The sequence below is a fragment of the Hippoglossus hippoglossus genome, chromosome 15 (genome assembly GCF_009819705.1).
Source record: "Hippoglossus hippoglossus isolate fHipHip1 chromosome 15, fHipHip1.pri, whole genome shotgun sequence".
In the NCBI taxonomy this organism is placed as follows: Eukaryota; Metazoa; Chordata; class Actinopteri; order Pleuronectiformes; family Pleuronectidae; genus Hippoglossus; species Hippoglossus hippoglossus.
In genome coordinates, this window is record NC_047165.1 from 24031123 (window position 1) to 24043942 (window position 12820).

A 12820-nucleotide genomic window follows, 5' to 3' on the forward strand; every position below is an offset into this window, starting at 1 on the left:
ACTGCAAACTGTAAAGACAGCTTCAGGATTTTTTCTTTTATGTAAGCTATTATATGCCATATTCCATGGTGTTTGGAGACAAAGAACAATAACTTCCTCTGCTTCTTCTATACTGTAGAATCAGGAGTAGCTGGTCAGTCATGTGAGTTGTGTTCACATGAAGTGTTCGCGATGTCAGAATTTATTTGCAAAAGGTATAAAAACTTTTGCACAAATGAGGAAGTTTGGATGTGTGAGCAGATTCCACGTGTGTTTGTCAAGATGCAACTATTGACCACTATCACATTGAACTCAATGTGGCATACATTTCCATCACCTCTTTCTTTGCTCTGAGAGTTTATGCCTTTTGGCTACTAAACAGTGAATTCACTGTATTCCCTTTTCACTCTAGGTTCTTACATAAGCGCCACTCTTCTGTTTCTGCTTGATTTATACCCTCTGGTTGAAAGAGTGCTGCAGTTTGTTTCTTGTTTATGAATCTGACACCTGTTGCTGTGGTGTACCCATGATGTGTGAATTTACATAAGGGTTAACACTTGACAAGTTGTACTGCAGAGGCAAACCGTTCTGGCCTTCATGTTGGGTGGTTCACTCCCTATGTCCTCTATTAAAATCCTGGAACGTACAGACTGGGATTACTGCACTTAGACATTGGCCATTTGCCAACAACTATGCCAAAGAAAACATTTGCCATGTGTGATCAAACTTAAGATATTGTTATAGCCTGGCTTTGAGACCATAGAAAGTAAGGGAAAGAGACACAAGGGTTTAACTAAATCAAAGAAAATGTATTTAAAGGAAAGTAATTTTCAACAAAACATATTTCAACATATAGCAGACTAACACAATGAAATGCTAAATTAACAATACAGAAATCAAAACTCCAACAGACAAAGACAACATGGTGTTAAGTAGAGGAGGAATGAGCCCTCTTGAGTACCAGGATGGGCTGTCTCCAAGTATAATCTACTTGGAGACGGTGGCCAGCTGCCACAATATCAGTTGTCAACAGTCACTATGTGGTCATGGTTTTCTTTTTCTAACATCATGAAATATAGCTACTGAGCCTCTGAATTCATGGCATTTTTATTGCCAAGAAGGCAAGAAAGATAAACTTCTTAAGAAACATAGAAAATCTGGAGTACTGCATTCCAGTACACAACATTATTAAAAACTAATTTACTGCAATCAATAAACTGAATTTAGATAGCACAATGTAAACACTTCAAATGCAATTTAAAGTCACTGACAAGACCTAGGATAATATAAATAAATTAAACATTTGTTTAAAACATTCACATTTAGAGACTAATGCAAAGCAAAACAACAGAAAAGACAACAATAAAAGAAAGTTAAAGTAAATTTCAAATAAAGTTTCAGTAAAACAAAGTAGATGATAAAGTATAAATATAAGTAATAAAAGTACACAATTATAAAACACTATATTAAGCCAGAATAAAATGGTGGATTATTTATTTACTTTTAAAAATATATATTTTTTTAGCTTCTCTCAAATCCTCAATCCTGAGCATTTGGTACAACACAAAGTCAGCAAGTCTCTCTCCCACTGTCACAGACACTGTAACTGTCAAGCAAATATAGAATGAGTTTTTGAAAAAGTTTTGAAAAAACAAGGATGGGAAGTGTGGTTAGAAGGTGGTGGTAGAGGCTCCAACAGAGTTGAAGAAGTAGAGATCTTGAGGCAGAAACAAAACAGGTTGTCTGTCACCTGACATAAAACCTTGAGAAAGCTGGAGAAGAATTTGAAAAAACACAAGCAGTTGCCTTGGTCAGCCTCTGTTGGTGAGGCTTGGCTATAGGAGGCTACTAATCAGTACAGTACAGTACTAGTCAGTGGTTCGATCCCTGTGTTCCCCATTCCACATGGTGAAGTGTTCTTAGACAAGATACTGAGACCCAAATTGCCCCTGACGGCTGTGCCATTCTCATAGTGAAAGTGCTGCACATAGATGCACTGTATGAATGTTTATGTGAATGGATGAGTACTGTACTGTAAAGCGCTTTGAGTGGTCATCAAGACTAGAAAAGCTCTATACAAGTACTGACCATTTGCCATGTCATAGATGTCTGGTGAAGCTGTGCAGTTACTAACAGTCAATAACCTTTTTTAAAATATCTATTTCACTGTTCATTTTCAGCGATTGTTCCCTGACAGCAAATCTTAAATCTGAATGTAAAGAGGTGGTTAACATGCATGTGACGACCCCTGAGCTTTTTATGTGCATCAAATGCATCATAAAAACATTTCACAGAGCTACCCAGTCTGATCCTCATGTTCAGAAGGATAATTATTGACAGCTGTATTAAAAAGTCACACACATGTGAATCCAAACACACTCACAAATACAGTTTGGAAAAGTTATTTTTCTTGGTGTATGCAGGGTCATTTATACATCCACATAATGGCTTTCTTGTTCTATTTTCAGTGGTTTGTCACCTTCCATGTATAAATGGTGGAAAGTGCAGCACTAGGGACAAGTGTCAGTGTCCTCCCAACTTTACTGGAAAGTTCTGCCAGATGCCGGTTCAGAATGGACACCACCAGCAGCAGGCAGGCGGCTACAGACAAACTCAGGTCCACTCCACACACACGCTGCCACTGACCTACAGCAACAGCCAGAGTAACGGTGAGTGTAAGGCAAAGACTGTGATACCAGGGGCAGAGTGAAAGCTGTGAGCTGTATGGAAAATGTGGCTGGAAAAAGTAATTCTTTCCTATCCCTTATCGCTCAACTTTCTCTAAAGGAAGCATGTTTTAGCTCATTTACTTCACGTCACGCTTGTCAAAGGCTTCATGGAACACTGTGACAAATGTAAACTACTGCAGCTCTGGAGGGTGGTCAGCAGTCATGTTAAGTGGAATATAATTAGTGGTAAATGGGCTAAAGCAGGTGTACACATGTTAATGTAAGTAACACAACCCCTGTTTCCTACAGTAGAACTCTTGAGTACCCAGTTACTAAAGACTGTGAGTTAATAAATAAAGAATTGTTTAATCTTAAATCATTGAACCATTTTTAAATCAATTCATAACATGATGTGTCAGTGTATTTCAGTCAGAGTTCTCTTATTCTGCAATTCAGTTGGTCTGTAGGCAAAGGAGACGATTTTAGGTCAGAAGCCTTCTTGTTTCCGTTTCTAGTTTGACAAATCAAGTTTGAGCAGGCTTTGGTTGCCTGCAGGTAAACAGTCCATTGACCTGAATACATAGGCCATTGTTCTTTTGTTCATATGCAGATAGCTGTTAATAGATTAGCAAAAATGTTTGCATCACTGTTGTTTTGTGTGCAGAAATGTTCAACTCCTGTTATGAAAGAAACTAGTCGAACTGTAAACAGTGTACAGACAATGTAACATGAAGTCTTGGCCTGGATATCTGCTATCTACACTGGAAGTCTCATAATGTCAGCCATTGCCCCAAGAGGCTAATCCATCATCAGACGATAATGCCTCCAGGCTACAGGTGTAACTATTGTACATGGCAGCTGGTTCAGTTTAATATTTTATTAGTAGAATTTTCACCTTTCCTTCCCTTACAGCACAGCATAATGCTTGTAGTTATGGAACAATTAGTTGATTTATAAGTTCATAAGTGACTGTTATAGTAATTCAGTTTAACTCAATTTTATTCATGTGAGGTTTGAAGAAAACCGGACCCAAAAGCCAATGCAGGTGATAAGATGAGTGATATTTGATTGGCAAAGGTACGCTTAAAGTCCCTGTAGGCAGGCACTTTAACACTTTCAGGGAGCAAAAACATAGGGATTAGAACCACATTCAGGAACACAAGCACAAACTTGGGGCATTAACGGACAAATCACCAAAGAAGACTGGAGGTACAGATATTAAAGCTAGGGTTGGTAATACTTGAAAAGCTAGCAAGAATATGCTACACATTAAATAAATGCAACCAATACATCCCAACCCCTCCCATCTGCCTTCTTGTCAAAACTGCACACAAATGCATGTGCACTGGCTGACAACAGCTAGAGGCCTAAAACCTAAGCTATTCGCTTGTGGCGAACAGGGTTGTAGTGTGCACAGTTTTTAAACACCATAACTCCCTCCGTTATCAGAGTGTGTTGGTTGACAGCAAAGAGCAACTGTTCCTGACGACGATTAAGTAAATCTTTAATAATAATTACGAATAGTTGTGTGTCCCATCCAAAGTGCTGCACTTTTTTTCCCTGAAATGTGTTAACATTCATGTTGACTTGTGTCTCCAGTGTTCAATCCCAGTATCGTCAACATCCATATCAAACATCCTCCAGAGGCCTCTGTCCAGGTTCACCAGGTGTCCCAGCTGGACAATTTCCACAACAACGGCCACCAGCTGAAAGGTTCCCAGTCAGGCTCCTCTTCATCTACCAGCTACACCTACCACCACACAGACAGCAGCCAGAAGATCCAGCACCACGGATATAACTTAGTCTATCCGGGCCAGCACGGCTACCAGGTCCCTCAGTACCAGCCTGTTACCTCCAAGAACACACTGGGCCGCTGCTACCAGGAGACTGCAGGCAGTCAGGTACACTGTCAGACATTCCGACTGTATGTTAGCTCTGTGTAATTCCAGAACATCTCATGGAACAAGTAAGACTCGCTATTAATGAAATTGCTGCAAAATGTAAATTCAGCCAATACAATTAAAACTGGGTTGAGACAGGTTACATGACATAGTCTGTAATACAAAACAATCAAGCTATCTATTACAATGATAAGGAGACAGTTAAAGTGTTTTTCCTCCTACTGAGGTCCTGTGGTGATGCTGCCATCTAGCATCAAGAACCTTAACAAATAGATATTCTTCTTTCTAGGAAAATATGTGATAAAGTGAAAAAATTGCATTACATAGTTCCCCCCAAGGCAATTTCACACAAAGTCACTCAGTATGCATGTTAGTGTTCATGCAAGATACAAAACATCATGTTTCCTGTCGTTTGGTGTTGATATCAAGCACTGCAGATGAGGGGTATAAAATGAAAAGCAGATTTATTATTGAGTTTCAGAAAAGGTCACGAATCACATGTCACAATCACCAAGTCACATTTTACAGAGCAAATATTGCTATAAAGATATGGCTCTGTCAGGGAGGGAGGGGTGGAGATGAAGGGGTGTGTGTGCTCTGCAAGTGTCCGTCTGTCAAATAGAAATAATAATTTATCCTCTTCCATCCCTGTCTTCCTCTCCCACTGTGTTATATGTATCACATGTGTTACATGTATCACATGTAACAGTGTGGGAAGGCTCTGCCAGGTCTCACTAAGCAGGAGCAGTGCTGTGGAACCATTGGAACATCCTGGGGTTTCAACAAATGCCAGAAGTGTCCAAAGAAACCATGTAAGTGCAACTGCTTTCCTTAGATGTTTTTATGCCTCTGCACTGGCTGCACTGAGGAATTAGGTTTTTAGATTGTCCGTCTGTCAAATTTTGTACAAACATTCACTTGAACTCAAAGTTTATCTGATTGGATTTTGGTGTCTGGAGGTCAAAGGTCAATGTCACAGTGACCTCAAAAATATATTTTTTTGCATCTTTTCACATTGGGCACAGACATTCACTGCAACTCAAGCATCAACTCACTTGATTTTGGTAGCCAAAGGTCAAGGTGGTGATATTTTAAGATCAGCTTGAGCGAATGAAATCAAATTTGGTACAAACAGAATTTCATTACTTTTGGCACAATTCACTGGTACTCAAGGACGACCTGATTAGAATTAAGTGGTCAAAGGTCAAGGTCATTGTTACACCATTCTGAATGTAATATCTCAGGAACACCTCAAGGGAATTCTTTGGCACACATGTTCACTCAGACTCACTGATTAACTGATTAGACTTCGGTGGTCAAAGGTCAAGGTCACGATGGCCTCACAAAACATGTTTTTAGTGGCTTGAATGTGACACCTGAAGACCACCTTGAGGGAATTTTTGTTTTGGGCTGGGTTTAAAAGACAGGTGACTTTCACCCCAAGAGATATTTCCAGAGAGGAAAAGCACTGAAATGTCTTGGTGGCACGCGATGCTGGCCTCTGCCTCCCAGCTCTTTTTAGAGAAGTTGTTACCTAGCTAAACTGAGTGTGTGGTTGTGTGGGGGAGTAGAAGAGGCGATAGCCCGCCTGAATGTGGCTGTGCTTTTTATGATGTAGCTGGGTATTCAACCCGATTCCCTTTATAGATCTATGGAACTTATTGAATGTAGGGCAAGATAAGGCATGTCATGGTGTAAGAGCTAGAATACCGTCCTCCAGTTCCCCTAGGAGACAGGTGGTACTTTAATGTGAATAAATTAATAAATAGGCCATTACTGTATATAACCCAAAAAATGTATTACTCAAATGATCCAGTTTGGTCTTGTTTGTCACAACACAATTAAGGTTATGTGAATTTAGTGGCATCTAGTGATGAGGTTTCACATTGCAACTAATTAAATTCCTGTGACCCCACCCCTCCCCTTCCAAACATCTAAAAGAGGCCTTAAAGGTATAGTTCACCGAAAAATGTAAATTCACTCATTATCTACTCACTATGCCGATGAAAGGGTGGGTGAAGGCTTTGTGTCCAAAAAACACTTTAGGATTTTCAGGGGTAAAAAGCGTTGAAGCCAAATCCAATACAATTAAAGTAACTGGGGGACCACGTCAAAAAAACCACATAAAAAAATACATAAAATGCCTCCATACTACTCATGTGGTGTCTTCCAAGTGCCCATAAGCCCCGACATTCAAATTTGACTCGAAACAGAGTCATTTATACCATGTCTTTAGCCTAAATGTCCTCTGTTATCCTCCTGCCTGGAGCCACATTCACGTTCGTGCGCACACACTGCACACAAGCTCCCGCCCAAGGGTGCGCGCGGCGTGTGCGGTAGCATCGTTAGTTCCGGTAGCATTACTGCATAGCTGCAGTTACTGCTGAGTATTGCTAATGTTATCACCTGCCCCTTGGGCGAGAGCATAGAGGCGTGAGCTTGTTCGGTGCATGCTTCTTCCTCGACAAATCTTGGCACCAACATTACATCTCGACCATCGTCAGTTCTTTTGGAAAATTCAAGTGCCCTTTAATTCCTAATGAATTTTAAATTGAAGACTGTCATTCTATTCGAAGAAGATTTTAACTAATTTGTTCTTCATTCCTACATCTTGAGCAAGCGGGCCATCCACTTACCAGGTCCTTTAATATGCAGGCTGAAGTTTCCTTGGGTCAGGGTTAGGGAACCCCAAATTGTTGAGTGCGAATGATGTGTGATAAAAAAAAGTGCTGCATAAATAATCTCTCCATACATGTGTGTGTGTGATTGGAAGAATCTGCCTTGCCGTGTGAAGCAATTTGAGTTGTAATAGATACTAGGAAAGTGCTATGTAAATGCAGTCAATTAAGCATGTTTGATCTTATTTTGCATTGAAATGTGTCAGACAGTGTGTATCAGTGATCAGTCACATCAGCTTTTAGCCCACATGGCTCGTAAACACCACACTGCATTTCAGCCTTACTGTTCACATATTTCAGCAGGAGTCACTACAAAGTTAAAGGTTTGTCCTTCCCTCTATTATCCACAGGAATGGCAGTGGCATGAGTCTTTTTCCCCTTTAAACTAAAGAGTGAAAAACCACATTGTGCCATGGAGCAACTGGTAGCTGGTAAATAAATTGGCTTTACCGCTTGAACAAACAGAGCCTTGTTGTTTCCTGTTGAGCAAAATGTCAATCTGCTTTCAGGTGCTTGGCTACCACCTACCCAGTGGTACCTTTGTCCACGGTTACAGCAGGGCCTCGTCTCCAACCTGCAGCAGAGATTTACACAAGTTGGAATTCTCAATATGCGGTTTATTCTGAGCTACTGGCTGTCCAAACAGCTTCCAGCCAATCAGCCTTCAGCTCCCCCTATTTCTGTTCACTGTCTCATGTTAATTCGTCTGTGCATTTCATTCTTTCTTCATAGTCATTTTTTTGTATCCTTTTTTTTTTGCCTGCTACCAATAATTCAGTTGCAATATAAATACTGGTAAGTCTGTTATGATATAATGTTAGATAATAAGATTAATTGATATTATTAATAAAAAATACTCAATACTCAATAAAGCTTATTAGAAAAAACATTGTGTTATAACAGACATGCCGACATCTGAAAAATATTAAAATAAAAAATAGATCATATAACATACAGAATATAATGACATTCACTTAATCACACATATAATTAGGTAACAATCTATGGAAAAAAACAGCAGGCATAGTAAGTAACTCACAGAGATAATTTGAAGTCCGAGTCTGCATTGTTTAAAGATAAGATGGAGTTGTGGTATCAAGGTCCTGCCAATACACATGCTCAGCCAAACACAGTCTCAGCTGTCAACCATGATGTTTCACCCGGTTTTCATAGCATCAAATGACTAATTAAAAACAAACTTATCAGAAACGTGAACAAAATACACCAATTTCATCACAACTACCTCAAATATTCAACTATCTTGGGACAAGCTCATTTGAGTCATTTTGACCTTTGAGTTTGTTCCATGTCTCATCCATAAACATGGAGGAGTTGGGCTTTATGGACTATTCTGCAGCTTGACTTTTGTGGAGCTGTCGTGTCCTCCATCTTTTCATACAGTCTATGATTAAGCTTGCTTGGGAGGGCTGTGACTCAATACCTGAACACCTGCCCCAATGAAAGGGATGGTCACTGGTGATAGTGTTTGAATGATGAGAAATTGTGATTTAAAACTATGTCATGTATTTGTTTAATATTGCTAAATCATTCAATAACTTTTTGAATGACTAACGTGTTTTCCCACTTCACTTTCTTTTTTTCTCTGCATTAGCTATCCCTCTGATAGATTGTCCTCGGGGCTACAAGAGAATCAACAGCTCTCATTGCCAAGGTAAGAGTTCTTGTTATATGTGTAATGTTGTTCATTGTGGCAGGTTGAAGTTTTTACTTACTTTGTGAAATATGAATCTCCTTGATGGATTGTGGTTGAGATATTTATGGTCCCCAGGTGATGAATCCTACTGACTTTGTTGATCCCCTGACTTTTCCTCTGGTACCACCACAGCTTTGATTTTGTGGTTTTTAGTGAAACCAGTGCAGAGCCCGCTCTAAACGGGCTCTATTTGCTTGGTCTGTACTAATGTTCCACGGCATACTTCAGAACTATTCCTTGTTGTTTTTTAGTCTTCTTCAAACAGGTCTACTACTGGGACCTTTTATTGTTTGTGTGCTGAATGTTGTGTGCAGAGCTTTACATAAACAGTCTATGGTGCAGAGTCAAGTCAGAAAACTTTGTGTTTATCCTGCCTGATTTATCTGCGTTGATTTTATAGTCAATGTTTTCATAACATGAAAAGGAATTAGCTTTATTAGTGTTCACATGTGGCTTATATGTAAGTTTGAATGATTTAATGGACTGCTATTATTTTTCATACATTGCATGTCAGCTATGTCAGAGTCACACAATCTTCTGACCCAAATTCACAACTTTTCAAAATAACAGCTCTGTAATGCAGCTTGATATGAGGCATTGCAGCAACAAAACAATCATGCTTTTACTTTGAAGACAAATAGCCCAACAGGAAGGGATTTTGTGCATGTTGTTGACATGACGGATTTTGTGGGATATCTGAAAGCAGATGTAGAAACCCGTGGAAGTGGCCCATGGCATGGTTGCTCCAACTCTTCTTCTAGAGGTCATAAAAGAGGTATCACACCTTCTTCCAACAAACAATTCAGTTTGATTGCCCCAAAAATGCAGTGGAAGAGAATTAGGATTTTATCAGTAAGCAGCACTTGATCTGGTGTGCAAAATGTGCTATTCAAGATTGCCACATTAACCACAAAGACAGGACTCAGTCCTAAAATGTATTCACTGGCAAACATTCTCCACAAGCTCCAAAACTGGTGACTTAAACCGCTGACCAGAACAGTTTCAGTGAAAAGACACTATCAAGTTTATAGATGTGTTGAATATAGAATTTGGTACTAAACAGACAGAAACTTTAGCCACTTGACAAATGCATTTACACCCACAATAAGGACTATGCACTTGGCTTTAAGAAGGGACTTTAACTTGCTAGTAAGAACAGGATAAATTATGATTGCAAGAAGGAAAAAAAAACATGTTCAGTGTTGATCTAAGTAGCTGAATATTAACGACAGAAAAATTGTGAATCTATCCTTTAATATCAGAAGCCTTAGAGAGAAGCCATCCGCTGGTGAAGATCATGTGATATGACTGAAGTGTATAGTAGTTAGTCACTAAATAAACCCTGGTTCAAATATCAACAATGGCCTGTGAAAATAATTTTTTTTATGTTGAGGCCATTTCCTAAAGTCATATGTTGTTCCTTATATCAACAATAGAGGGTGCTGGATTCACCATAAGCCCCAGTCATGTGGGACAGTGCCATGTTAACCACAGTGTTGGCCAGCTCTGTGGCTGGAAGCAAAAGGACTCTGACAGGAGAAAGAGGGGCTGCTGCCGATTCAGACTGCTGTCGGACCATACACAGTGTGTGTGTGTGTGTGTGTGTGTGTGTGTGTGTGTGTGTGTGTGTGTGTGTGTGTGTGTGTGTGTGTGTGTGTGTGTGTGTGTGTGTGTGTGTGTGTGTGTGTGTGTGTGTGTGTGTGTAGCCCTACACTTGGCTACCCTGTGGAGCTGGAACTCACTCAAAACCACCACATCCTTTTCTTCTCATTTATTATAATTATCATTTTCCAACAGCCCCTCCTCTCTTTTACTCTTGGACCCACAGTATGTGCACTTGGTTTGGCTCAGACTCTTTACTTTTTTGTTAGTTTTTAAAGTTTTTTTATTGTTGTGAATGGAATTGAATGTTATTTCAGTGTCATGCCTTATCATGGCCCATCCCTCATAAGACACATATACATCAAAACACCAGTTTTCTGGTTACATTGTATTTCCAGTGATTATCCAAGAAAACAGAAGGCATTAGAACAATAGATACATGAATAAATCATAATAAAAATTGTCATCCTCATGAAAAGGACATCATCATCAGCCTCACTCTGAGCTCCCATATGCTCATTTATTAGGACCCCAATTTGAATTATTATATTTATTAAGTAAGTAAAGTAAACAGGCCAAGACGGCTAATAACAGCCCTTTTTAAACATACTGGCTGAAAAGATTGCACTCCGTTTCACCTGTAAACTGAATGTATTGGGATACAGACATGAGTCACAGTCTGTGATATGGGCCAAGTGTGTTCTCACTGAAGGAATTTGACTTGCTCGAAGTCGACACATTTCACAGTTGAGTTTTGAAACATCAGTAGTGTTTTGGGATGGAAAAAAAGTGAATCTGCAACATTTGACTTTGGATTTCTCTGCAACAATAACATTTTTTGTTCAGACTGATATTGCTCAAAACAATTGGATGGCTTGCCATCAACTTTTGAATTGACAGCCATCATTTTCAAATAATAAATCCTAATGACTTCATTACCACAAGGTTTATGATAGTTGTACAGAAGAAACCATATAATAACCATAATAATACTGTGTCTTGAACAGTCTCAGTTTTTCATGTCATTACTTCCACAAGATTTTGTAAACTTTCCCAAAAGATTCTTCTCCATGTTCACATTTTCTGCATCACACCATTTCTGCAGATTCATCAGCTGCATATTCATGCTGCTAATCTCCGGTTCTACCAAATCACAAAGGTTCCCCTGGATTTACCTCTGGTGATTGTAAAGGTCACTGAAGTTCACTGAACTGACTGCCATGTTCATGAAACCATTTTGAGACTTAGTTTGTGACATGGAGCATTATCCTGCTGGAAGTCACCACTAGAAGATGGTAAACTGTGGCCATCAAGGGAAAAACATGGTCAGCAAAAATACTCAGATAGACTGTGACATTAAAAAATATGATTGGTATTCAGGCCTCAAAGTGTGTAATGAAAACTTCCCTCACACCATCACACTAGTGTGAACTGTTGACACAAGGCACGTTGTCTTCATGGATTCATGATGTTGACTCCAGATTGTGACTCTACATCTGCAGCCTCAGCAGAAATCCAGATTCTTCAGAGCAGGCTACTTTTTTTTGTCTTCAAATGTCCAGTGTTGGTGAGTCTGTGTCACTGCAGCCTCACATTTCTGTTCCTGGCTGACAGGAGTGGAACCTGATGTGATCTCTGCTGTTGTAGATCATCCATCTGAAGTTTTAGTGTGTTGTTCATTCTGAAAATCTATTAAAACCTCAGAAGATCATAGTGTATATTTCCTTATTGTTAGCAAATCCCAGGACGACTAAGGGCCAAAACCTACAATGCTTCAGTCTTACTTTCAATACTGGCTGACCTGTAGCAACGAGCCCGTTGGTTCTGACTGTAGTTATTATATATGTTCAGACTCTGGTCACAAATATATTGTCAAATTTAAAACGAGAATGGCACTCAGTAGAACGCATATCTCAGATCATAAATCAGTTCCCTAAATGTGCTTAATTTTTCATCCCCTGTTTAAAATGTGGTAGAGGGAGAGCTGAGACGACAGAGAGCTGTCACTGGACACAAACATGCCGTTGTTCTGGATCACGATCCTGTAGCTGTAAAAAAATATATAAAATGGCCTACCTGACACAACTGTTAATACAAAGTGGTAGTTTTTTCTCACCTTTGAGGGTCAAGGACAGACTTGTTCTTTTTTTTATGGTCTTCATCAGCACAATGTTAAAGTGCCCACTGCTTTCTTGTCAACGCTGGCATTGAAACTGAGAGTTTATTCTTGGCCCTTATGAAACAGCAGTTGACAGCTCTTTGTTTCTTCTGACGGTT

The 12820-nt window shown here is 39.5% G+C and overlaps 1 protein-coding gene across 5 annotated transcripts in view; it reads left to right on the forward strand.

Annotated features, from left to right (window-relative positions):
• Positions 1-12820, forward strand: part of ltbp1 (latent transforming growth factor beta binding protein 1) — a 122894-nt gene that overhangs the window by 56086 nt on the left and 53988 nt on the right. For all 5 annotated transcript variants that reach the window (XM_034608295.1, XM_034608294.1, XM_034608297.1 and 2 more), the window contains exons 6-9: positions 2448-2648; positions 4248-4549; positions 5259-5361; positions 8840-8899. In XM_034608295.1, the coding sequence (XP_034464186.1) occupies positions 2448-2648; positions 4248-4549; positions 5259-5361; positions 8840-8899 (666 nt within the window). The remainder of the gene's footprint in view (positions 1-2447; positions 2649-4247; positions 4550-5258; positions 5362-8839; positions 8900-12820) is intronic.